Raw genomic sequence first — 27,378 nt, 5'->3', positions numbered from 1 at the left:
GTGAATTTGGAGAAACCATTTGTTATTTTCGTTGTGTTGAGCAATATACAATATGGTTGTTTGACTGGATAATTACCAAAAGCAAAGTTTGTAAACTTTGCTAATTAACAGAATTTCCAATGGTAGTTATTATTGTAATTATATATGAAAATGGGTTCTGTAAAGTGGACAACCCCTTTTACCCCTTAACCCAGAGGTATTTTTGGTTTTGCATTTTCATTTTTTGCTCCCCTTCTTCTCAGAGCCATAACTTTTTTATTTTTTGGTCAAGATGGACACATGAGAGTTTTTTGCGGGACGAGTTGTACTTCTGAATGATACCATTGGTTTTACCATGTCGCGTACTCGAAAACGAGCAAAAAATTCCAAGTTCGGTGAAATTGCAAAAAAAAGTGAAATCCCACACTTGTTTTTTGTTTGGCTTTTTTACTAGGCTCACTAAATGCTAAAACTAACCTGACATTATGATTATCCAGGTCATTACAAGTCCATAGACACCAAACATGTCTAGGTACTATTTTTATCTAAGGCTTCTTTTACACTTACCGGGTTTTTCCGCGGGCCGCATCGCCTCAATTGTCACGGTCTGCCGCAATATCGAACTGCAAAAAACTAACTTGTGGATCGCCGTTTTTCATGTTTCCAATACTATGGAAGAAGTATTGGTAAAAAAAAAACGGCGTTCCGCAAAAGCGGAAGTGACGGTGCACCGCAAAAACAAACTTCCGCTTGTTTTTACGGCCCCATTGATTTTCAACGGGTGCCGTGTCCGTAGGCCGCAAATCCAGCCTTCAAGGCCATACGGCACTTCCACTAATTTTTGCGGGCCGATTTTGCGGCCCCAGAGAAATCTATTAGGGCCGCAAACACGGCCAGAAAAAACACGGTAAATGTAAAAGAAGCATAAGTGGTGATAAAAAATTCCAAAGTTTGTAAAAAAAACAAACAAGAAAATTGCGCCATTTTCTGATACCCGTAGCATCTCTATTTTTGATGATCTCAGGTTGGGTCAGGGCTTATTTTTTGCATGCTGAGCTGACGTTTTTATTGATACCATTTTGGTGCCGATACGATCTTTTGATCGCCCATTATTGCATTTTAATGCAATGTCGCTGCGACCAAAAAAACGTAATTCTGGAGTTTAGACTTTTTTTTCTCACTACGCCGTGTAGCAATCGGGTTAACGCTTTTTTTATTGCTAGATCAGGCGACTCTGAACGCAGCGATACCAAATATTTGTATATTTGACTTTTTTCTATACTGTTTTATTTTGAATGGGGCGAAAGAGGGGTGATTTGAATATATTTTGGCATGCTACAATAGTCTCCAGGGGAGACTAGAAGATGCCATAGCCCCATCGGCTCTGCTACATACCACTAGGTGGCGCTCATAGCAATCCGGCAGTAACAACCATAGAGGTCTCTGGTTGCCATGCCAACGCATCCGTGACCCGCGATCACGTGACGGGGTCACCGATGTGTGAGATTTCCGGCACAATTGCAGGAAGCGCGTGTTGAAACAGGATTTTTGGTTGCTTACAGTAAAATCTGTTTCTCGGAGCCTTCATTGGGGGACACAAGAACCATGGGTGTATGCTGCTGCCACTTGGAGGCTAACACTATGCACATAAAAAAGTTAGCTCCTCCTCTGCAGTATACAACCCACCGACTGGCATTAAGTTAATCAGTTAGTGAGAAAGCAGTAGGAGAAGCAACAAGATAGAAAGAATAAACAGACAACTCAAACTGTAACAATAGCACATAGAAGAAAGAACAAGAGCTGTAAAACATGGGAGGGTGCTGTGTCCCCCAATGAAGGCTCCGAGAAACAGATTTTACTGTTAAGCAACTAAAAATCCTGTTTTCTCTACCGCTTCATTGGGGGACACAGGAACCATGGGATGTCCCAAAGCAGTCCCTGGGGAATGAAACAGCAGAAAACTTCATTCAGGTCGGAGAACTCACCACTAGAGTTGAGCGAAACAGGTCGGCCAGATTCATAAGTCGCCGACTTATGGCAAAGTCGGGTTTCGCCGACCGAAACCCGACCACAGCGTGAAGTCGGCCATGCGGTCGGCAAAACAAGCGCCAAAGTCGACTTCCCAGAATGCTTGCACGTGACCTTTTTCAGCCACTGAGCAAGGACGTACACTGTGGGCAACAAGATGACGTGCAGCGTCGAGCGAGAGATTTTGCGCATTTTAAAAAAGCGGTCCGGCATGTAGGTGTGTTTACTGTCCTCCACTCCCTGCCGACTTTGCTTCCCCATTGACTTGCATTGGGTTTCATGTTTCAGTCGGACCTTCGACTTTTTCTGATAGCCGGCCGATTTCGTTCGACTCGACTTTTGAGAAAGTCGGGTTTCATGAAACCCGACTCGACCCTAAAAAAGACAAAGTCGCTCATCTCTACTCACCACTGCCGCCTGCAAAATCCTTCCGCCTAGGCTGGCATCTGCCGAAGCGTGGGTATGGATCTTGTAAAATTTGGCAAAACGTGTGAATTGAAGACCAGGTCTCCGCTTTGCAAAGTTGTAGGGCAGATGTCCAATGGTGTACCGCCCAGGAAGCGCCCACTGCTCGGGTAGAGTGAGCCTTAATCCCAAGGGGAGGCACTCTGCTCTTAACCCGGTAAGCCTCCAAAATTGCAGTTCTGATCCAGCGAGCAATCGTATCCTTGGAGGCCAGCAGGCCTCTTTGCGCACCATCTGGAATAACAAATAGGAGGACCGTCTTCCTAAAGGGGGCGGTCCTAGCCAGATAGACCCTCACTGCCCTGACCAGGTCTAGCCTGTTCAGTGAATGCTCCAGAGAATGAGCCGGAGCAGAACAAAAGTAAGGGAGGACAATATACTCATTCAAGTGAAAGGTGGACACCACCTTGGGAAGAAAAAAAGGTGGAGGCCTCAACACCACCTTATCCTGGTGAAGAAACAAGAAGGGAGGCGACAGGAAAGAGACGCCAACTCTGAGACACGCCTAATGGAGGTGATGGCCACAAGAAACGCCACCTTCCAGGACAGCACGGACAGGGAGACCTCTCGGAGAGGTTCAAAGGGAGAACCGCTCAGGGTTCTCCAGAAAAAGATTGAGGTCCCAGGGGTCCGATACGAGGGAGCCGCATGCGCCACTCCTTAAACGAAAGTTCTGACTTGAGAACGGGAGGCTAAGGACTTCTTAAAGGGAATGGAGAGGGCTGATACCTGACCCTTTAGAGAACTAAGGGCAAGGCCAGCATCAAGTCCCGCATGGAAAAAAGTCAAAATGGAAGGAAGAGACAAAGTCATCGGTGGAATGTCATTAGACTCACACCAGCAGAAATACGCTTTCCAGGTCTGATAATAGACCCTGTAAGACGACGGCTTCATAGCCTGGATCACGACACTCTCAGAACCGTGGTTTCAACAGCCATGCTGTCAAATTGAGCGACCGAGAACTCTGGTGGCAGATCGGTCCTTGTGACAGAAGATCTGGCCTGTCTGGGAGCCTCCAGGGGGCGCCCACGAGAAAATTGACGATCTCTGCGAACCAATCCGATGCAATAGAATGATCGGAACCCCCTACGCTTTGATCTTCTTCAACAGTCTGGGAAGAAGGGGAAGGGAAGGAAACAGGTAGGGAAGCACGAATTGCAGCCAGGGAATGGCCAGAGCATCGGCGCCCACCGCGAGAGGTTCGAGGGACCTGGAGACGAACCGTGAAACCTTCCTGTTCAGCCAGGACGCCCACATCCGGAGTTCCCCATCGAAGGCAAAACTGACAGAAGACCTCCTGATGCAGGGACCACTCTCCTGCCGAGAGACCCTCGCGGCTGAGAAAATCGACGGCCCAGTTGTTCACGCTGGGAATATGCACTGTGGATATTACCGGAACCGTCGCCTCTGCCCAGAGGAGGATCTTGGATACCTCAGCCATCACCAGGGGACTCCGGGTCCCTCCCTGGTGATTGACATATGCCACTGCTGTTGCACTGTCCGCTTGAATTCTGTCTGGCAGACCCCTGAGAAGCCTTTCCTAGTGATGGAGTGAAAGAAGGATGGCCCTTATCTCGAGGATGTTGATCGGTAGAGAGGATTCCTGCGCCGACCAACGCCCTTGGACCGTCAGATGGCGAAAAACCGCCCCCCCCCCCAGCCGAGAAGGCCGGCGTCACCACCTGCCAATGGATGGGAAGGACCGGCCCTGGAGGATGAGGGGGATGACAGCCACCAGTTGAGAGACAGCTTGATTCAGGGAGACAGAAGAAGAGGACGATCCAGCGACAGGACAGACCTGTCCCACTGCGAAACGATGGCCTGCTGAAGTGGTCTCGAGTGGAATTGCGCAAAAGGGATTGCTTGCGATACTGCCACCATTCTGCCCAGGACCTTCATTGCTGAACGGAAGGAAGGAAGCCGAGGGCCTTGCAGAGAGCGAACTCCCAGCTGGAGGATTGCTCTCTTCTCTTCGGGGAGAAAAACCTTCACCTGACGGGTGTCGAACAGCATGCCTTTAATAGATAAGGCGCTGAGTCGGAACAAGGAAGGACTTTTCTCTGTTGACTAGCCACCCAAAGCGGGACAGGGAGTCGAGGACGATGGTCAGACTTTCCTGGGCCTGAGAGAGTGACAGAGACTTGATGAGGAGGTCGTCGAGGTATGGGGTAAGCACTAGGCCCTTGATCCTCAAAATGGCCATCAATGCCGTCATCTTTGTGAAAACCCTAGGAGCGGTTGAGAGTCCGAACGGCAGGATGACAAACTGGAAATGGTTCTGCTGTACCGCAAAACGCAGGAACCTCTGATGAGCTGGGAAAAATGGAACATGGAGGTAGGCGTCTTGGATGTCTATGGAGCACAGGAATTCCTGCGCCTCTATGAAAGCAATTACTGAGCGGAGGGACTCCAACCTGAAATGTCGCAGGCGGACCCTTCAGTGACTTCAGATCCAGAATGGGCCGAACTGCGCTGCCCTTCTTCAGCACTACAAACGGGTTTGAATAAAAACCAGTGAAGCGTTCTCATTTTGGGACGGGAACGATAACCCCCGAACTGAGAAGGGAGGTGATGGATGCAAAGAAACCTAGAACCAGAGCAGGATCTCTTGGAGGATGGGATTCGAAGAACCGATTTTGGGGCTGCGAAGCGAACTCTATTTTGTATCCTGAGGATACCACCTCTGTTGTGAATTCGATTTCTGGCCTACCTCTGGTTACTACTGAAGGTAGTGGAGCTGGTCAAATTGACAGAGGGGTTGCGAGTTCTCTTTCTGGGTTCCCTCTGGTGGTTACTGGAGGTAATGGAGCTGATCTGATTAACAGAGGCTTGCCACCTGATAATGAGGACGACGATTGGAGATCTGGGGTTTCAGACTGGGATTTAAGACCGCTGACTCCCTCTATACCTGCTGGTGATTTTCTTCCTGCCTCCTGAGGTCTTAGTTTCCAGCTCAGTCCCTGCATGTTCAGCTAAGTGTTCTTTTGCTATTCTGTTTACATTTTGATCTGGTTTTGTCTGTTTCAGTTTTGTGTGGGTCAGCCAGCTCCGGCTGGGGCTGTGCTGAATCACAATCCATATGTTACTGCTTGTGCCAGTTTGTTTTTGTCCTTTATTAGATTGGCCACTTTTTGCTCTGCTTTCAGAATATACCAGAGTGCTGATATAGTAGGCGAAGTCGTGCAACTTCAGTATTTTTTGCATCAGATGTGTTGGACTTTTTTGCAGGGTTTTTTGCGTGATTGCAGACAGTGTTTTTCCTTTCCTGTCCTGTCTAGTCAGTGTGGGCCCCATCGTTTGCTCAGTCTATTTTCCTACCTGCGTTTGCGTTTTCATCTTGTCTCACCGACAATACAATTGTGGTCAAAAGTATTGACACCCCTGCAATTCTGTCAGACAATACTCAGTTTCTTCCTGAAAATGATTACAAACACAAATTCTTTGGTATTATCTTCATTTAATTTGTCTTAAATGAAAAAAACACAAAAGAGAATGAAGCAAAAAGCAAAACATTGATCATGTCACACAAAACTCCAAAAATGGGCCAGACAAAAGGATTGGCACCCTCAGCCTAATACTTGGTTGCACAACCTTTAGCCAAAATAACTGCGACCAACCGCTTCCGGTAACCATCAATGAGTTTCTTACAATGCTCTGCTGGAATTTTAGACCATTCTTCTTTGGCAAACTGCTCCAGGTCCCTGATATTTGAAGGGTGCCTTCTCCAAACTGCCATTTTTAGATCTCTCTACAGGTGTTCTATGGGATTCAGGTCTGGACTCATTGCTGGCCACCTTAGAAGTCTCCAGTGCTTTCTCTCAAACCATTTTCTAGTGCTTTTTGAAGTGTGTTTTGGGTCATTGCCTGCTGGAAGACCCATGACCTCTGAGGGAGACCCAGCTTTCTCACACTGGGCCCTACATTATGCTGCAAAATTTGTTGGTAGTCTTCAGACTTCATAATGCCATGCACACGGTCAAGCAGTCCAGTGCCAGAGGCAGCAAAGCAACCCCAAAACATCAGGGAACCTCCGCCATGTTTGACTGTAGGGACCGTGTTCTTTTCTTTCAATGACTCTTTTTTCCTCCTGTAAACTCTATGTTGATGCCTTTGCCCAAAAAGCTCTACTTTTGTCTCATCTGACCAGAGAACATTCTTCCAAAACTTTTTCAGGTAAGTTTTGGCAAACTCCAGCCTGGCTTTTTTATGTCTCGGGGTAAGAAGTGGGGTCTTCCTGGGTCACCTACCATACAGTCCCTTTTCATTCAGACGCCAACGGATAGTACGGGTTGACACTGTTGTACCCTCGGACTGCAAGGCAGCTTGAACTTGTTTGGATGTTAGTCGAGGTTCTTTATCCAACATCCGCACAATCTTGCGTTGAAATCTCTTGTCAATTTTTCTTTTCCGTCCACATCTAGGCAGGTTAGCCACAGTGCCATGGGCTTTAAACTTCTTGATGACACTGCGCACAGTAGACACAGGAACATTCAGGTCTTTGGAGATGGACTTGTAGCCTTGAGATTGCTCATGCTTCCTCACAATTTGGTTTCTCAAGTCCTCAGACAGTTCTTTGGTCTTCTTTCTTTTCTCCATGCTCAATGTGGTACACACAAGGACACAGGACAGAGGTTGAGTCAACTTTAATCCATGTCAACTGGCTGCAAGTGTGATTTAGTTATTGCCAACACCTGTTATGTGCCACAGGTAAGTTACAGGTGCTGTTAATTACACAAATTAGAGAAGCATCACATGATTTTTTGAACAGTGCCAATACTTTTGTCCACCCTCTTTTTTATGTTTGGTGTGGAATTATATCCAATTTGGCTTTAGGACAATTCTTTTTGTGTTTTTTCCATTTAAGACAAATTAAATGAAGATAATAATACCAAAGAATTTGTGTTTGCAATCATTTTCAGGAAGAAACTGAGTATTATCTGACAGAATTGCAAGGGTGTCAATACTTTTGGCCACGACTGTATATGTTTGGGGGCTATCTATTCCTTTGGGGTCTGCTCTGGGGCAGTTTAGATTTCCCTTTTCTTGCTTTAGGCTTAGTTAGCTCTCTGGCTGTGCTGAGGCGTCTAGGATCATCGTAGGCACGCTCCACGGCTACTGCTAGTTGTGTGGATAGGATCAGGGGTCTGCAATCCGCTTAGTTACCAACCTCTCTGGTTTTCTGTGGCTTAGCTTGGGCTTTCTCTCCTCCTCGGTGACCGAATCATAACACACCACCACCTAGTCTGGGAGATACGCTGGGTTCTTGACACGAGTCATGCCGAGGAAGATCTGCCAGGTCTAGGCCTGGTGGACCTAACGTGGGAGCTTTGAGGATGCCAGGAAGGAGTTGGCTTGAAGGAAGCCTTTTTCCTGACCTGGCGAGTCTGCGTGTGGCCTGTGCTGGCCAGAAAAATCCTCCCTCGCCACAAATTGGCGAAAGGGCCAAAAGGAGCGGAACTGCCGCTTCAGGGAAGGCCGGTGACGTTTGGACTGGGGAAGGAGGGAACTCGTGCCCCCCCGTGGCCTCGTTAATAATCTGGTGCAACATGGAGCCAAACAGGCGGGCCCCCTGGAAGGGGAGGCTGATAAGCGATTTCTTTGACAAGTCCACCTGCCATGCTTTGAGCCAAATATTCAATATGCCACTGGGTGGCCACATTGCTGGATGCCTGAGTTGCGCAGGACGCGTTATCCAGGGAGGCAGATACCAAATATTTCCCTGCATAGGAAATCTGGTCCGCAAGGTTGACTTGCTCCCCAGGATGCCCTTATGAAGCTGTTTGGCCCATCTAGCTATGGCATTTGAGACCCACGTAGAGGCAAAGTTCTGGCATAATGCAGAAGCAGCCGCTTCAAAGGCTGACTTTGCCAGCGATTCTATAATCCTATCGTTGGAATCCTTGAGGGATGCTGCATTAGAAAGCGGGAGGACCGTGTTGGAGGACAGTCTAGAGACTGGCGGGTCCACAGCCAGGGAAGCAGTCCAGTTAGCGGTGAGCTCAGGGGAGAAGTGATATAGGATGCCAAGGCGCTTCGCTCTTTGAAAGCGTCTAGTAGGGTTCTCCATTTCCCTGGCGAGTAGCTCCACAAATTTACTGTGTGGGGCGAAGACCTTGGAAGGTGGTTTTGACTGTCTAAACGAAACCGCCTGATCTGCGGGTTTCGAAGAGGTATCCATGATGCCTAAGGTCTGGTTGACCGTGACAATAAGGCTCTGGACCATCTCTCTCATGTTAGAGGCCTGTTCTGAATCCAGGTCCGAATCATCCTCTGAAAATGTGTCCGAGGACGCCTTGCCTGACTCGGGAGAGGAGGATTTGGAAGAGGGATCTCACCGTGAAAGACCGGAGGGTGAGATGGAGCAGGAAGAGGACCTAGAACGGTGCTCCTCTCTGGGTCTCTTGCGGCTCATGTTGGAAGGGCCGGACGGAGAGTCCTGTGACCCACTGGCAACTGCGGGAGCCGGAAGGGGCAATCTGTCAAGCACAGACACTAGAGTCTGCAACATCCCGGTGAGGTCTGCCACAGACTGCGACACAGAGGAAGCCCACCCTGGGATAGGGGTCTCGGTCTCTGGGGTAAAAAGGGACTACTGAGCAGTGGGGTTGCTGCAGCCCTGACAGAGGGAAGTGGACTGACCTGAAGGGAGTTTGCATTTGCATGAAGAGCACGCAAAGTATCTGACCAGAGTAGAAGAGGAAGCAGGAGGACGAGAACGCTCTCCTTTGTGATTAGGCATGATGAGCAGACCCACTAACTGATGCCAGAAGGTTACAGGACATTAAAAGATGCAGAGGAGAGTGGCAGTCTGCAGAGCGGCAGTCTGCAGAGCAGAGCTACTCACAGTCAGCGCAGTTGTCCTGTAGACTGCTTCCAGGCTGTAGAGGCTGCTGCAGAGACAGGTCTTGCATGGAGAAGTCACCGCCTGGATCCACACACCGGAAAATGGCGACCGCAAGAAGTATGCAAGGGATCCTTGTGGAAAATTGTGCGCTGCAGAAGAGTGGGCATATGCTGAGAAGAGCCCGCTCTCTGAGGCCGGAAGAGGGGGCGGAGCTAACCGCTGTACCTGGGGGGAGAAAGATGGAGACGATCGCAGCCTGACTGAGGAGGCCGGGAGGAGTAGAAGGAGCTAGCTGCCGGGTGCAGGAAGAGGAAGTGACCCAAAGTACTGAGAAGACGGGGGCGGAGCCAAGCCGAGACTAGGCCTGAATGGAAGCCGGGGACTAGATTAGAACTGGTGACCGCCAAAGCAGATGGGGGGAGAGGTTGGCACGGAGGCCCTAAAAACACCCAAAAAGGTAAGGCAGTGTCCCCAAACCATAGAAGAATAAGGGAAAGCGGTCACCCCAATGCACCAAAGCCCTAAAAAAAGTGAGGGTTTGTGGAAATACCTATCCTCCTCCTCTGTCTAAATCCTTGTCTTCAGATCTTCTTCTTTATGCCTCGTCCCCTCTAGGAGGATCCTAGTAAAATGGAGGGAAGAGGTACCTCTCCATCCAGGGAATGTCGGACGTCCAGAATTCCTATTGAGAGACGTCCATGCCTCCTCAACCGACAGGCTCTGGTGGGTGAGTGGGTGGGAGACGGGGGGGGGCCAGGACCGGATTCTGATCGCCTAAGCACGCTTCTGTGCTAGGGGTTGGGGTCCTGACAATTAGACCTATGAGGATACAGGGTGGCAGTACACGCCGTACTCATAGTCTCTGCGTGGGATTACAGTTGTGACCTTTCACACTGTATACCTCAGGGTACCTGAAAAGGAAGAATGCACACTGAGGTAGATCTAGGATTAATGAAAGACCCATATCCATCTCCTACTGACACTAAGCTAAACTGATTAACTTAGCGCCAGTCGGTGGGGTGTATACTACAGAGGAGGAGCTAACTTTTTTATGTGCATAGTGTCAGCCTCCAAGTGGCAGCAGCATACACCCATGGTTTGTGTCCCCCAATGAAGCTAGAGAAATGCCACTGTCAGAGTTTGACAGCGGCATTTAACGGGTTAATAGCCGCGGGTGGATCGCGATTCCATCTGCGGCTGTTCCAAACAGCTGACGTGCCGGGAAAGATGTGGGCTCATAGCTGGAGGCCGATGTTGGAAAGGGGTTAAACATTTCTAGAAAAATTCATGAATGAAGAAGAAACATATCCGGCACCGTTATGTGAGAAAAATTACCCTCGATGATAGCACCTGTGACTTCACATCCGTGGTCGATGAAACACCTTAATCCCCTATAGAATGGGTGCTCAGTCCGATGTAGAACAAACATGAAATATCATAGTGAGAAAAGAAAACAGGATGGCACTCACCGTTCTCATGTAGCAATTACTTTATTTCATAAAACGAGGCATAGGCATCGGCACAGGAGCAATGTGTAAAAGTCCGTCTTTTACACATTGCTCCTGTGCCGATGCCTATGCCTCGTTTTATGAAATAAAGTAATTGCTACATGAGAACGGTGAGTGCCATCCTGTTTTCTTTTCTCACTGACATTTCTAGAAAAACATGTAACGACCACCATTACGCTTAGTTGACTTCCTGTCGTAGTCCTTGACGTGTCCATGATAAAAGCCAATTCAGCAGATTTGGCTTTTATCATACATGGAAATGTGGATAACGCTAGATGGAGACAAGACCACTGCCATACTGTGATAGGGTAATTTATTGCATAAGATTAATGTGTGATTTACACATACGCTCTGTGCTGACTGTCTGCTCCGGGCAGAAGATACTTGTGATTTATTGCTGGCTCATGTTAATTGTAGTCATTGAGACATCAGACAATCGATCCCCAAATGGGGAATTTTTTTTTTTTCAAACTTCAAAGGCCCGACGTAGGAGTGAAAATTAATTCCAGGGGAATTTCTCACCAAGCACCTTGACAATCCTTCACTATCCGTGACCACAAGGGATAGAATAATAACAGGCACAAGAAAAATTAAATCTGCTTCCCTATAGCAGCAATTATAAGGGATGTAATCTCGGGGACTGCACTTCCTTATTTGCACAGGCTGGAGAGTGGTAACTACCTGCAAACACAAGACCTTCCACCCATCTGGCAGCGCCAAAGCTTTTCGTATGCATGATCCAACATGTGAGCCTCCTATGCTCTACTGTAGTAGCCTCAAACCACCAGAGCATCCTCCGGTGACCTAAAGCTAGCAATCAACTATTGGCACGCTTGAGTAGGTTGTAGAACAACAATAAAAATGACACCTCTCTTGTAGTAATCCGATGTTCCAGGGCTGAGAAATCAAGCATTGAATCTATAAGCCTGGAAGTGCATTGGGAGGGACTTGTCATACTCTAAGTGCAGTAACGAGTCCCCAGTGCACTTCCAGGCTAATTCTCATGTGGCTTCAAAACTTGGTTTCTCAGCGCTGGTACATTGAATTACTACACGAGGTGGCATTTTCATTGTTTTTCTCTGACCTATCCAGACAAACTACTAGTTTGATAAAATTGTCCTAACAAGTTTTTTCCTTTCCAACATCCGCCATACATGCACGGTACAAGTCGAGAGCGGATCTGTCAGATAATGGCTGTATGTCACAGCCAAGATTGGCCTCCAATAGCTGCGAATGGAGTGGAGCTCCATTTGAGACTGTTAACCTGTTAAATACCGTTGTCAATCCCTCCTGCTACATCCACTTTTGGCTTTTGCATCAGACCCCAACAAGGCATAGTTATCGATTCAACAACAGACTGAAACATGGCGCTAATGTAGAGAGGGCTTATATGATGCACAAAATCACTGACTCACAGAGCATATAGTCACAATTTCCAAAATAACTTTAAAAACTTCTGCTTTTTCGCTTATTTTTGAAGCATTCAGTGTTGCAGAATTCCATGGCATAAGTCCAAGCTCACACACTGTAGCCATGACTTAAATTGAATATTCAATTTAAAAGGGATTGTCCACCTATGGCAGGGGTAGGGACTTTTCCTGCGTCCCGGGGGCATGTCCCCGAAGTCTGCAATCCCCAACAGCGGTATCCTATCAGCTGCCGGCCCTTTAACTCCCAACAGCACAGTACGCATCGATCATTACAGAACGCTGCCTGCCTGCACATGAATGACGACATCAGGGTGGGTGGGGTTAGCATCTGGGTGGGCGGGGTTAGCGCCCAACGAACTCCCGTCCTCCTGTGCCAGAAGAGGAGCTGATGCCAGAGAGTCCAGAGCGATATCTGTGCATGCCAGCAGCTCTGATTGTCTGTCTGCTGGTGATTTCTGTGCCCGCTGCTATGTGCCTTTCTGCTGGTGATCTGTGCCCCTCAGCTTTGTGCCCCCCCCTGTGATCTCTGTGCCACCCCCAGCTATGAGCCCCAATATGATCTCTGTGCCTGCCACCTATGTGCCTCCCAAGTGATTTCTGTGCCCCCGCGTGATCTCTGTGGCCCCAGCTATGTGCCCCACCCATGATTTCTGTGCCCCCAGCTATGTGCCCCCTGTGATTTCTGTGCCCCCTAGCTATGTGCCTCCCTGTGATCTCTGTGCCCTCCTATTACTCCTATTATCTCTGTGGCCCCAGCTATGTGCCCACCGGTGCCTCCAACTATATGCCCCCATGTGATTTCTGTGCCCCCCTGTAATTTGTTCCCCCTGTGATCTCTCTGCCCCCCAGCTATATGCCCCCCCTGTGATTTCTGTGCCCTCCAGCTACATGCCCCCATGTGATCTCTGTACCCCCTAGCTATGCACCCCTGTGATCTCTGTGGCTCCCAGCTTTGTGCCCCGCTGCTATGTATCTCCATGCAACATTTTTGCTCCCATGTGATCTCTGTGCTCCCTGTGATGTCTGTCCCCTCCAGCTATGGGCCATCCTGCGATTTGTGCCCCCTTTGAGCTTCATGCCACCCCCTGGTGTGAAAAGCAACATGATCAGTATCACCTAACATCACAGCTGCACCAAAGAGAAGAAGCTCCAGCTGTCACATTAAGGGTGAGTTACTGTAATTGTTTGACTAAATATACCAGGGTAATTTTGAAGGTGATTATTTTTGTGTGGCCCCCGAATGATGGCAGAAATTTCCAAATGGCCCCCGGCTGGAACAAGGCTCCCCACCCCTGACCTATGGAGACATTTTTTGTTAGTTAAATGCAAGTGTTTTGAGCTTAAAAAAAATTGTAATTGGTTTGCATTAAGAATTTGACACCTCCTACATTCTATTGCCTCTGTGTTGTGCCATTTACTGCAGAATGAGTTGAGAGAGAATCTGTCAGTGAACTTACTCTGACAATCTAATGGGGGAGTTTCTAACTCTTTTGTCTGTCTTTTTCTGAGCTCTTCTCAGCTGATTTACGACCACAGATCACATCAAAGTTGAATCGGCAATTAAACAAAGTCCATAAAAGCAAAAAAAAGTGCAACATTTTAATTTTTATACCAACTTGCAAAAGTTGATTTTATCCCAAAATACAAGCATTTAATTTAAATAAGGGGTGGACAGCCCCTTTAAAGCCTACAGGATTCGATATTATTAAAGGGAGTTTGTTAGAAGATTTCTGCATATATCAAGTGATTAAAAGGGCTGGGTAATAAATAGACCAACAGTTCCTCACCTGTCTATAGGTTGTGAGTGGTATTGCTGCTCAGCCCAATGTACTTATTAGCCTACATATTTTTTTCCTACTGACTTTCACTGAGAATGTCAGAAACTATGGAAAAGACAGGTAAACATCGTTACACTGTATCCAATTGCTCGACAGTCAGCTAATTGCAGAAATGTTTGCACGGGGCAATGATCGCAATGAACATTTGTTTCTTTAAACAATGCTTCTGTAAAAGGGTCATGAAGGCAATGGACACCATGCAGATATATTTCATAAATCTGTCCGATCTCCAGATCCTGATGGCTCTCACTGGTCCCCCAGCTCATATGAGCAGTGAAGACAGCAGTAGCCTGGATAGACACACAGCTCACATCCAGCCTAGATTACTGGGAGAGAAACTCCCACAAGAGAAAGAAAAAAGTTCCTGACGGCTCTCTGGTACCCTAGCTGATATGAGCAGTGAAGACAGAAGTGGCCTGGATACTCACAGAGCTCACATCCAGCCTATGTTACTGAGAGAGAAACTCCCACAAGAGAGAAAAAAAGTTCCTGACTGCTCTCGCTTGAGTTAGAAGTTGAGAGGGAGGGAGCTTGAACACAGTTTTGCACAAACTGGAGTCAAGAGAATGTGTCATGATCCATGCTGGATCATGGAAGATAAAAACACAAGTCACCTTTTTTTTCCTTTGAGCTGTTTGCTAAGGGTTGGTTTTGCCCTCGGTGGCCATTAAGGGTTATTACACAGTGGTGTCTTTTTCCTAGTTTTGCCCCCAGTGGCCATTAGGGTCACTGCAATTTTGTAGTTTGTTTAGTTTGCCCCCGGTGGTGGTAAGTGTCATTGCACTCTGTTTCTTTAGTTAAGTGCACATGATTAGAAACAGGTGTGATTGCTCTATAAAAGAGTGTCAGGTGTGGTAATCACTGTTGGTGATAGTCCTCAGTTACAAGCAAGCCTGGGTGAAGGATGGAGCTGAAGGAGAGTCCCGGGCAGCTCAGTGAGAGTCCTGGAGTGGCAGCTATGGTGTCTGCGAGGAGGGCTGGCATGGCTTGGTGGAGTTGCAGCTATGGTGTCAACAAGGAGTTCTTGCATGGCTTGGTGGAGTTGCAGCTATGGTGTAGAGCTGCACTCATAATGCTGGACTCGGTTGCTGGAAAGCTGGACTCAAGATGTTTGACTCTTTTGCTGGAAAGCTGGACTCATGATGCTGGACTCTTTTGCTGGAAAGCTGGAGTCATATGCTGGACTCTGTTTCTGGACAGCTGCACGCACGTGGTGGACTCTGTTTGCTCCAAGGCTACACTATGGTGTTGGATCCGGTCAGAGGAAAAGATGCATGCAGGTGGTGGGCTCTGTTGCTGGGAGCGTAAGCAACAGAGCAAAGCTAAGTGGCGTTTTCCTGTTTTGTCTCTTTTCCTTGTGTGTGTTTTAGTGCAGTGGAAGGATTAGTTTCCCGCACCGGCCACTTCACTAGTGAGGGTTTACAGTTGTGGCCATAAGTATTGACACCCCTGCAATTTTGTCAGATAATACTCAGTTTCTTCCTGAAAATGATTGCAAACACAAATTCTTTGGTATTATCTTCATTTAATTTGTCTTAAATGAAAAAAACACAAAAGAGAATGAAGCAAAAAGCAAACCATTGATCATCTCACACAAAACTCCAAAAATGGGCCAGACAAAAGTATTGGCACCCTCAGCCTAATACTTGGTTGCACAACCTTTAGCCAAAATAACTGCGACCAACCGCTTCCGGTAACCAATGAGTTTCTTACAATGCTCTGCTGGAATTTTAGACCATTCTTCTTTGGCAAACTGCTCCAGGTCCCTGATATTTGAAGGATGCCTTCTCCAAACTGCCATTTTTAGATCTCTCCACAGGTGTTCTATGGGATTCAGGTCTGGACTCATTGCTGGCCACCTTAGAAGTCTCCAGTGCTTTCTCTCAAACCATTTTCTAGTGCTTTTTGAAGTGTGTTTTGGGTCATTGTCCTGCTGAAAGACCCATGACCTCTGAGGGAGACCCAGCTTTCTCACACTGGGCCCTACATTATGCTGCAAAATTTGCTGGTAGTCTTCAGACTTCATAATGCCATGAACAGGGTCAAGCAGTCCAGTGCCAGAGGCAGCAAAGCAACCCCAAAACATCAGGGAACCTCCGCCATGTTTGACTGTAGGGAATGTGTTCTTTTCTTTGAATGCCTCTTTTTTTCTCCTGTAAACTCTATGTTGATGCCTTTGCCCAAAAAGCTCTACTTTTGTCTCATCTGACCAGAGAACATTCTTCCAAAACGTTTTAGGCTTTTTCAGGTAAGTTTTGGCAAACTCCAGCCTGGCTTTTTTATGTCTCGGGGTAAGAAGTGGGGTCTTCCTGGGTCTCCTACCATACAGTCCCTTTTTATTCAGACGCCGACGGATAGTACGGGTTAACACTGTTGTACCCTCGGACTGCAGGGCAGCTTGAACTTGCTTGGATGTTAGTCGAGGTTCTTTAGCCAACATCCGCACAATCTTGCGTTGAAATCTCTTGTCAATTTTTCTTTTCCGTCCACATCTAGGGAGGTTAGCCACAGTGCCACGGGCTTTAATCTTCTTGATGACACTGCGCACGGTAGACACAGGAACATTCAGGTCTTTGGAGATGGACTTGTAGCCTTGAGATTGCTCATGCTTCCTCACAATTTGGTTTCTCAAGTCCTCAGACAGTTCTTTGGTCTTCTTTCTTTTCTCCATGCTCAATGTGGTACACACAAGGACACAGGACAGAGTTTGAGTCAACTTTAATCCATGTCAACTGGCTGCAAGTGTGATTTAGTTATTGCCAACACCTGTTAGGTGCCACAGGTAAGTTACAGTTGCTGTTAATTACACAAATTAGAGAAGCATCACATGATTTTTCGAACAGTGCCAATACTTTTGTCCACCCTCTTTTTTATGTTTGGTGTGGAATTATATCCAATTTGGCTTTAGGACAATTCTTTTTGTGTTTTTTCATTTAAGACAAATTAAATGAAGATAATAATACCAAAGAATGTGTTTGCAATCATTTTCAGGAAGAAACTGAGTATTATCTGACAGAATTGCAGGGGTGTCAATACTTTAGGCCACAACTGTAGGTGCAGGGCGAGCTAGGGTTTAAAGGTATCCTCTGCGGCGCCCGGTGCGGAACCGGCCTAGGGAAGGTTAGGAGTGTAGAGACACTGACTCAGGGGAGTGCAGGAGGTCTCCACGTCCCCGTTCCCTATCGCAAGGCCACCATTATTATTGTTACCCAGGTTTTCCCTATTATTGCTTAAATTCGCCTTACTGGAGGCAGTGCATCCAGGGTCACGCGTGTCATCTAAATCCGCCCTGCTGGAATGCTGGAAGCACTGTGTTCATCCACGCGTGACCATGACATTATCACCAACCATACATTTTTTTTCTGGTGAGTCTCGGGCCATGTTCAGACCTGTGAGCATTTGCTGCTGGGCCTCACTGAGGTGAGTGTGGAGCTGCATGGTGTGTAAGCAGTTCCAGCAGCAGTAATCAGGGTCTGGGGCCTTCCCTCTGACTCAACCGGAAAATCAAATAGCGGCTGGCAATGAAGCCCCCTAGAGTCGCTGCTGGGGAGCAGGACTTGCTCATACAGACGGACGCACCCAGACAGGTGGATGGAATTGGTGTCCCCATGGGGCTGTCTGGGGTTCCCCGAGGTGAAGGGGTACGTCCCGGTAGTGAGCAGACTGGTGTTATAGTCCGTGGGGCTCACGCCAAACTTCCATACCACCGAAGCCACCCCCTCCTGGTCGTGTGGAGGAAGGCGACCAGGGAGTGTATTTTTCCTCCATATCCCAGGCCCCTTCCTCTCCAGTGTGAGCAGCAGGTGCGCTGCGGGGGAGTAGGGGCAAATCTCAACCCTCGCCATTAGCCAACTGTGATGGAGCAGCCGCCATCTTAGATATGGGGCCACATGTCTGAGCTTGGCATCCATTTTGGTCTAAGTTCAGGAATTACAGGCAGCTAACGGCTTCTATACCCCCAGGTGCTGTGTACTTAGTAAATACAAGCAGGATTTAGTGTTCCAATGCTAAATAGCCAGGGCCATTGGTGTGATAATGACAGGCCCAAAACAGAGCTTCAAAGCTCAGGTAGGGAGCCGTGCCAGCAGGGGGCCGGAAAAAAGCCTAGGGCTTCAATTAGAATGTACCTGCTAGCAGACGCAGGAATATACATCCTTTGTGTGTCCCAGACGCTTTGGCTCCATCCTAGGGGCATGGATTATTAGCCCACCCTCTGACACAGGGGGAGGAACCTAGAATGTTTAAGGACTAGCAGCCCCTGGCAGACATTCATTCCTTCACACAGAAGAGTCAGACGATGACGATCTAAGAAGGACCTGGGGACAGACCTGCCGAGGGGAGCAGCGGCCCATGCTTTGGGGGTCTGTCCGGCAACTAAGATTCTTGTACCTGTGGACTGCAGAGCTCCCCAGCACCCACATGACCCTACAATCTGGTAAATTGACCTCCAGCTTAATATCTTAAGTCTTGTACCCTTATTGTTATATCTTTTCTCTGACTGCAAATTTACTGTATATTTCTGTAATTATCTAGTGCGCCTTTAAGGCAATTAAACTATAAACTTAGTCTTGGGCTGATGCTTTTACTCTGATCACGAATCTTAGAACCCCCAGCGGGTAACAGGACCTCCTCCCCGGCGACCATTTGCTCTAGGTGCAGTTCCCTTACTGACCTGAGAGACAAAGGGGGCGCCGGAGAGCTGTGCCTGTGTAGTTACGTCACGGTGGTGACGTGGGAGTAACGGGTCTGTGTGCGTTCCTCCACACCAACCCTGGGAGGCGCAGACCTCGTGGTGTAAAGGGTTGGAGGGTGGTGTTCCCTTGGTGAATAGCAGGGGTACGCCTCTGTTGTCGATCCCAGAATGAGTTCAGCGAATTATGACAAACGAATGTGTGGCAATAAACGTTCAGGTACGGACCTGTGTGTGAACGAGCATGTATGGGTGGCCACCAAAAAACATCCTGTGGAAGTGTGTTGCAGAGTCTTACCAGCTCATACCGAACATACACATACATAACTCGTTCCCCAGGTCGGCGCTTTGGAGATGTGTGGTGCCTCCAGAACATACATTGCCTATACCAGCGGTGCGTTTGTCATTAACCTGAAGTGTCAGGTAGTGGTTGGGGTGAACTCTGGATCTGGGCATCCCCGCTGTAGGTGGTTCCCTAATGAGGAGTGGTCTTGAGGGTCCAGAGGTCCCTCATTAAGGGGAGGGTACTGTCATGATCCATGCTGGATCATGGCAGATAAAAACACAAGTAACCTTTTTTTTCTGTGAGCTGTTTGCTCAGGGTTGGTTTTGCCCCCGGTGGCCATTAAGGGTTATTACACAGTGGTGTCTTTTTCCTAGTTTTGCCCCCGGTGGCCATTACACTTGCATTGCACTTTTGTAGTTTCAGTTTAGTTTGCCCCCGGTGGTGGTAAGTGTTGTGAGCTCATCTGTACATTCACCTTTTGTGTCCGAGGATCTCCCTCTTCTGGTGAAGGAAGGTAGTGAGGCTGATTTGGATGAAAGAAACCAAACACCTGATCAGGTGGATTGTGATTGGGTAACAGGAACTTCAGATTGGATATAAGGCAGCCGACGCCCTTCTGAGTGGCTGGTGATTTCTCTGCTGGATTCTTGGAGACCAGTCTGATTCCTGCTTCCCAAAGATAAGTTTTTGCTCTGCTATTGAACTTATTAGTTTTGGTTTTGTTTATCTTGTTTTTTGAGTTCAGCCATCCCCGGCCAGGGATGTGCTGGATTCTTATTCCTTGATCAGTGTTCTCTTTTGCTCTGCTTTCAGAATATTCTGAGTGCTGATATAGGGTTTGAAGTCTAGTGACTTCAGGGTCCTTTTTGCTTATGAGTTCTGTTGGTAATATTTTTAGCAGGGTTTTCTCGTATTGCAGACAGCAGCTTTTCTGTCCTGTCCTTTTTAGTTAGCATGGGCCCCATCGTTTGCTCAACCTATCTTTCTATCTGTGTTAGTGTTTTCATCTCGTTTCACCGTCATATGTTGGGGGCTGCCTATTGCTTTGGGGTCTGTTCTGGGGCTGTCAGTTTTTCCCTTTTTTCTCTTTAGGCTTATTTAGATCTCCGGCTGTGACGAGGTGTCTAGGATCACCGTAGGAACACTCCACGGCTACTGCTAGTTGATTGATAGGATTAGGGGTCTGCAATCCGCTAGTTTCCAACCTCTCTGATTTTCTGGCCTGATCTTGTGTTTTGTTTTTTCCTCCTCGGTGACTCAATCATAACAGGTAAGTGTCATTGCACTCTGTTTCTTTAGTTAAGTGCACATGATTAGAAACAGGTGTGATTGCTCTACAAAAGAGTGTCAGGTGTGGTAATCACTGTTGGTGACAGTCCTCAGTTACAAGCAAGCCTGGGTGAAGGATGGAGCTGAAGGAGAGTCCCAGGCAGCTTAGTGAGAGTCCTGGAGTGGCAGCTATGGTGTCTGCGAGGAGGCCTGGCATGGCTTGGTGGAGTTGCAGCTATGGTGTCAACAAGGAGATCTTGCATGGCTTGGTGGAGTTGCAGCTATGGTGTAGAGCTGCACTCATGATGCTGGACTCGGTTGCTGGACTCTTTTGCTGAAAAGCTGCACTCATGATGCTGGACTCGGTAGCTGGACTCTGTTTCTGGACAGCTGCACGCAGGTGGTGGACTCTGTTTGCTCCAAGGCTGCACTATGGTGTTGGATCTGGTCGGAGGAAAAGATGCACGCAGGTGGTCGGCTCTGTTGCTGGGAGCGTAAGCAACAGAGCAACGCTAAGTGTGTTTCCCTGTTTTGTCTCTTTTCCTTATGTGTGTTTTAGTGCAGTGGTGGGATTAGTTTCTGCAACGGCCACTTCACTAGTGAGGGTTTAGGTGCAGGACGAGCTAGGGTTTAAAGGTAGCCTGAGCGGCGCCCGGTGCGGAACCGGCCTAGGGAACGTTAGGAGTGTAGACACTGACTCAGGGGAGTGCAGGAGGTCTCCACGTCCCCGTTCCCTATCGCAGGGCCACCATTGTTATTGTTACCCAGGTTTTCCCTTTTATTGTTTAAATTCGCCTTACTGGAGGCGGGGTTTCCAGACATACGTGTAATTCCGAAATTCGCCTAACTGGAGGCGGCGTATCCAGCTGCACGTTTTATTATTTAAATTCGCCCAACTGGAGGCGGTGTATCCAGGGTCACGCGTGTCATCTAAATCCGCCCTGCTGGAGGCGCTGTGTCCAGCCACGCGTGACCATGACAGAATGTATTGCAGAGAGAGGAGAGAAATCAGGCTACAAAAAGTAAGCACATCAAGAAGCAAGTGCAGGGATAGAAGCTGTGGTAATATTAGCAATTAAGACAGCAGTAGTTAGATACACATAGAGCTGACATCCAGCCTATAATACTGAGAGAGAAAGTCCCACAAGAGAAAAAAAAAGTTGAAACTTGGATTAGGCTGCAAACTGCAAATCAGTTGCCTGAAAATTATTGAAGAAATGGAGATTGCAGACTGAAACAAAATGTAATTTTATTAAATAAAGATAACCACTAATCATTTTTCCCAAGTTAAAGGGTGTCAACAGCCTTTAAGGACACAAACTAAGTACATAGATAGAAGCTATACTGATATGAGCAGTGAAGACAGCAGGAGCCTGGACACAGCTCACATCCAGCCTATATTACTGTTAGAGAAACTCCCGCATGAAAAAAAACTTTCTGACAGCTCTCACTGGTCCCCCAGTGTTGGAGTTAGCAGTGAGCAGAGGGAGGGAGTTTGTGCCCAGATTTTCACAGAATGGATTAATGATAAAGTACCTTAGGGAAAGCAGAGAAATCAGGCTACAGAAAATGAGCACATCAGTGCAGGATAGAAGCTGTGTTAGTATGAGTAATGCAGACATAAGCGGCCTAGTTACACACACTGCTGACATACTGCCTGTATTACTGGGAGGGAAAACTTGGATCAGGCAGCAAACTATATATCAGTTGTCTGAAAATGAATAAAGAAATGAGGATTACAGATGGAAACATACTGGAATTTTATTAACTAAAAGGTAACTGCTAATGTTTTTTTTCCATGTTAAAGGTGTCCAAAGCCTTTAACAACACAAACTACATAAACAGAAACTATGTTGACATGAGCAGTGAAGGCAGGATACACACAGAGCTGACATCCAGCCTACATTACTGGGAAACTCCCAAAAGAGAAAAAAAGAGCTGAAACTTGGATCAGGGTGCAAACTGTATATCAGCCTTCTGAAAATTAATTACAATTTTTAAGTAAATGGTAACCACTAATAGTTTTCCTTAAATAAAAGGTGTCTTAAAGGGCACAAACACATTTTCTGTCGAAATTTTCTAACCAAGAGAAGCATGCTTGGCTCATCTTTTGTTTAGCTGGCTTGGTGAGACATTGCAATGATGATGACACATGATTCCAGCTAATCAAAAGATGACCCTCGAATACAGTCAGGTAGGAGGTGGTTCACTGAGCGGGGTCCCGAGAATCGACTTGCACCACTACAGGAACCATCAATTTCAAAGTGCTCACCATGCTTACTGCCAGGTGCTACTGGAAAGATTTTCTGGACGATTCACTTTTTCACTACTCACCAATATAATGATCTAGTTCAATCTGATGAAAGCATAAGGAATCCTGCAGTGGATCAATTGCAGGAAGAGGAGGTCTCAGCCATTTGGCTGAAAATTTGTCCGAGAGTTTATCTGAAAAAGAAAATGAAGCAAAAATATCAATCTGCAACTTTCCATCACTGCCTCCAGACTTCAAAAGGCTGGATCAATAGTTATGACATGCCTTCCACAAGTTCTGTCACCAGATTTCTCAATATAAACTATATGTCGTTATATAGACATGAAGAGACTACTGTACTTACTTTGAGAATATAAGTCAAGATAGCTGTATAATCCTGACATTAACACAATTTTAGTAGTCCAGTTACCGAGTAAGAGATCATTCAGTCTAGTCTCTGTCCACCCAGCCGCACAGAGATTGCACTGAGCAGTGTGAGATCTCAGCAGGGAGGAGGGACACTGAGGTGTGTCAGATATTGAGCTTACACTTGTCTAAGCGCCATTGTGATATGGATTATCAAAGTAAATACACCAGTCTGATCTGGTCTAAGAATCTATTCAATAATCCATTCAAATTGTATTGTGAAATATGGTGAGATTCACATTAACCCCTTCCCGACATAAGTGAAACATCACAGCGTAAGATTTATTATGGAAAACTAAATAAATATACATATACAGTATATATTTCTTTTTTTCTGGGTTTCTCTGTAATATAAGCACAAGTCTCCTACCAACAGGTAAACTGTCTGCAGTAGAACAAACGTCGCTCATGTCCATCGCCATGTCTGCTTCAATCTCATCTAGGTACGCCAACTCCTCTTCAAACTGGGACGGTTGGTCTTCATCCCAGTCTGTCTTCTTCTTCTTGGTCTGGGAGGAGGAGAAGCCTCCTGCAGGTGCGCCCTTTTTACGCTTATTGTCCATTTTTAGTATTTCTAGAAAGAAGACGTTATGCATTAAAAGTAACAAAAACTTGAAAAGATTACTTTTACAAATTACAATTCTTTATAAAATTCACTAAATGGTTCCAGTGATATGGGCCTCTTTATTCAATGCTAAATTGTATAGTATTTACCAAGGGGCATGGCTGCTAAAAGGATCCTCTGGGGCGGGCCTTTAGGTGTGAGGTGGAAGGGCCCAGGGTGTAGATTTCAACAGTACTTGCATCCTCAGGATGCAGATTCGGTTGAGCACAATGGTGGAGGAGGGAGCCGTCAGTTCCCTGCTCCACCATTAAGTCGGCGAGTCCTGGTACAGCGGGGTGATGATGACACTACTAGATCGAAACTGCTGCTCAAAGCCTTAGTCTGCAATCAGCGCAAACCAGAGCAGCACATCAGGGGATTGGGTGATGGGGGCTAAGCGACTATTTTATTATTTTATTAAACATACTGTGTGTGGTGGGGCTGTGGGAGCAATCATACAGAGTGCGTGTGTGATGTACTTTAGGGACATTGCACTGTGGGGGAGAAGTAGAGGCAGCTGTGGGGCCATTATACTGTGTGCTGTGGGGCTGAGGGGACATCATACAGTGTGTGTTGTGGGGCTGAGGGGGACATCATACAGTATGTGTTGGGGCTGAGGGGACATCATACAGTGTGTGTTGTGGGGCTGAGGGGACATCATACAGTGTGTGTTGTGGGGCTGAGGGGACATCATACAGTTGTGTGTTGTGGGATTGAGGGGACATCATACAGTTGTGTGTTGTGGGGCTGAGGGGACATCATACAGTGTGTGTTGTGGGGCTGAGGGGACATCATACAGTGTGTGTTGTGGGGACATCATACAGTGTGTGTGGTGGGGCGGCGGGGACATCATACAGTGGGTGGTGGGGCTGCGGGGACATCATACAATCTGTGGTGGGGCTGAGTCTGCAATCAGCGCAAACCAGAGCAGCACATCAGGGGATTGGGTGATGGGGGCTAAGCGACTATTTTATTATTTTATTAAACATACTGTGTGTGGTGGGGCTGTGGGAGCAATCATACAGAGTGCGTGTGTGATGTACTTTAGGGACATTGCACTGTGGGGGAGAAGTAGAGGCAGCTGTGGGGCCATTATACTGTGTGCTGTGGGGCTGAGGGGACATCATACAGTGTGTGTTGTGGGGCTGAGGGGACGTCATACAGTGTGTGTTGTGGGGCTGAGGGGACGTCATACAGTGTGTGTTGTAGGGCTGAGGGGACGTCATACAGTGTGTGTTGTAGGGCTGAGGGGACGTCACACAGTGTGTGTTGTGGGGCTGAGGGGACGTCATACAATGTGTGCTGTGGGGCTGAGGGGACGTCATACAATGAGTGCTGTGGGGCTGAGGGGACATCATACAATGTGGGCTGAGGGGACATCATACAATGTGTGCTGTGGGGCTGAGGGGACATCATACAGTGTGTGTTGTGGGGCTGAGGGGACATCATACAGTGTGTGTTGTGGGGCTGAGGGGACGTCATACAATGTGTGCTGTGGGGCTGAGGGGACATCATACAATGTGTGTTGTGGGGCTGAGGGGACATCATACAGTGTGTGCTGTGGGGCTGAGGGGACATCATACAGTGTGTGTTGTGGGGCTGAGGGGACATCATACAGTGTGTGTTGTGGGGCTGAGGGGACACCATACGGTGTGTGTTGTGGGGCTGAGGGGACATCATACAGTGTGTATGGTGGGGCTGAAGGGACATCATATGGTGTGCAGCTGTAGGGATGTCATACAGTGTGTGGTTGGGCTGAGGGAACGTCGTACATTGTGTGTTGTGGGGCTGAGGGGATATCATATTGTATGTAAGAACGATGTAGGGATGTGTGGGGCAGATGTACATTGGGAGTTGTGCAGGGAACAGTGGGGGATTGTGGTGACATCATGTATGTGAGGGGCTGTCAAACAGTATATGGGGGTGTAGGGATGTCATATGGTGTGTGGAGGCATCATACTATATATAGGGGTGCAGTGGGCTATGATGGCATTATACTGTGCGTGAGGGATTAGTGGGGACAGCATAATGTGTTAGAAGCATTTTACTGTATATGGGGGATTAGTGAGGTCTTCATACTATGCATGGTGGACTGTAAAAGGCATCATACTGTGTGGAGCTTGTGATACTGTATTCTGGGGATTAGTGGGGTCATCATACTGTGTATGGGGGGCTGTAGAGACATCATATTGTGTGTGCGTGAGGGGGGGTGATACTGTATTCGGGGGATTAGTGGGGTCATCATACTGTGTATGGGGGGCTGTAAAGGCATCATACTGTATATGGGGGCATGGTAAGGCATCATACTTTGTATGGGGGGCTGTGAAGACATCAGATTGTGTTTGGGGGCTTTGAAGGCATCATCCTTTATATGGGGGCTGTTAGGACATCATACTGTATATGGGGGCTGTTAAAGCATCATACTTTGTGGGGCTGTAAAAGCATCAGATTGTGTATGGGGGGCTGTAAAGGCATTAGACTGTGTATGGGGGGTGTAAAGGCCTCACACTGTATATGGGGCTGTGGGGCTATCACATTGTGTATAAATTCTTGCAGCCACTGTCCTCTGTAGATCAAGGCTTATTTGAGCTTGCATCTCCCACTATGCCGGGTTCACTATACTGCCAGGCGGTTTAGAGCCCACACCCGGCACAGCGCCCCCCTATGTTGGAGCACACACCGCTGCCGTACACAGCGATCTGCAACCGGCCATTCACACTCCGTACTCACTTCCACTCCAGCAAAGCAAATCGTTCCCACGCTCCCGCCAAAGTCTTCTCTTCCTGCCCGCAGCCCCTCCCCCAATCTGTCGTCGTTGTCATGGACGCAGGACGCCGATAGGTCCTTTTCGGTAGATTGGAGGCGTATGCGGCCATATTGTGTGTGGCAAATGACGACGCTGAGCACGCAGATGACATTAGGCCATGTTGTGTGTGGCGGGAAATCCGCACATCGCCCCCTGGCGGTAGAGAGGTGTTGGTGCACACGTAGAGCGTGACGACAATAGATGTGAGAATCGGGGGCAGCAAGAGGCAGCTAATCCCCAATAACTGGGAGAACCCGGGAGATGACTGGTCCACTGCAGCTTGTGCCAGTGGCTATATCCTCATCACTGACACTGTCCTCCATCCCATAGCTTGCCAGCGCTTGACAACTACACCTCCCAGCATGGCCTGACTGCTACAGCTCTCGTGGTGCAAGTGGAGAGATTTGTGAGGGGTGGGGTACAGTCACCGTGTAGATTTGGGATCATCAGTAGACGGGTGGTCTCTAGTTTGTCTCTCCAGCTTTGCAAGACAACTCCCTTCATGCAATCAGGAGATTTTTAGAGACAGAGCAAAATTCCAGAAAAATGGGGGACAATCTCCCAGACACGGGCATTCTACCCATCGTAGTCTCCTCTCTGGTCCCAACTTCTCGGAGTCCTCCACAGTGTCAGGCCCTTACCTGCGGCGGCAAATCAGGAGGGAAAGGAGCCTGTGATCAGCTTGGGGGGCAGTAATAATGAGGGTGCTGGTCTGACATGTTAATGGGGGGTTTGCTGTGGGGTCTGAATTAATGGGGGAGCCTATATTATTGATGGGTCTGGTCTGATGTGTATAAACCATGGAGGTAGGAGGGGTCTGTTCTGACTTCTTTATTAAAGGGGGTGGTCTGGTCTGGGTCTGTATTATTGGGGGGGGTCTAGTCTGGGATTTGTATGAACAAGGTGTCTGGTCTGGGATTTATATTAAGGGGGGTGATCTGGTCTGGGGTCTGT

At 47.8% G+C, this 27,378-nt stretch overlaps 1 protein-coding gene across 1 annotated transcript in view; it reads right to left on the bottom strand.

Moving 5' to 3' along the window:
* Positions 1–26,506, bottom strand: part of POLD1 (DNA polymerase delta 1, catalytic subunit) — a 141,103-nt gene extending 114,597 nt beyond the window's left edge. The window contains exons 1-3 of the mRNA XM_073570976.1: positions 26,349–26,506; positions 23,385–23,588; positions 22,672–22,782 (exon numbers count right to left, since the gene is read on the bottom strand). Coding sequence (XP_073427077.1) covers positions 22,672–22,782; positions 23,385–23,577 — 304 coding nt within the window. The 5' untranslated portion in view covers positions 23,578–23,588; positions 26,349–26,506. The remainder of the gene's footprint in view (positions 1–22,671; positions 22,783–23,384; positions 23,589–26,348) is intronic.
* Positions 26,507–27,378: the final 872 nt, after the last annotated feature.

This window comes from Dendrobates tinctorius, unplaced genomic scaffold (genome assembly GCF_039654945.1).
Source record: "Dendrobates tinctorius isolate UK_male_01 unplaced genomic scaffold, ASM3965494v1 ptg000028l, whole genome shotgun sequence".
Taxonomy (NCBI): domain Eukaryota; kingdom Metazoa; phylum Chordata; class Amphibia; order Anura; family Dendrobatidae; genus Dendrobates; species Dendrobates tinctorius.
This window is presented reverse-complemented; position numbering and strand designations above follow the sequence as displayed.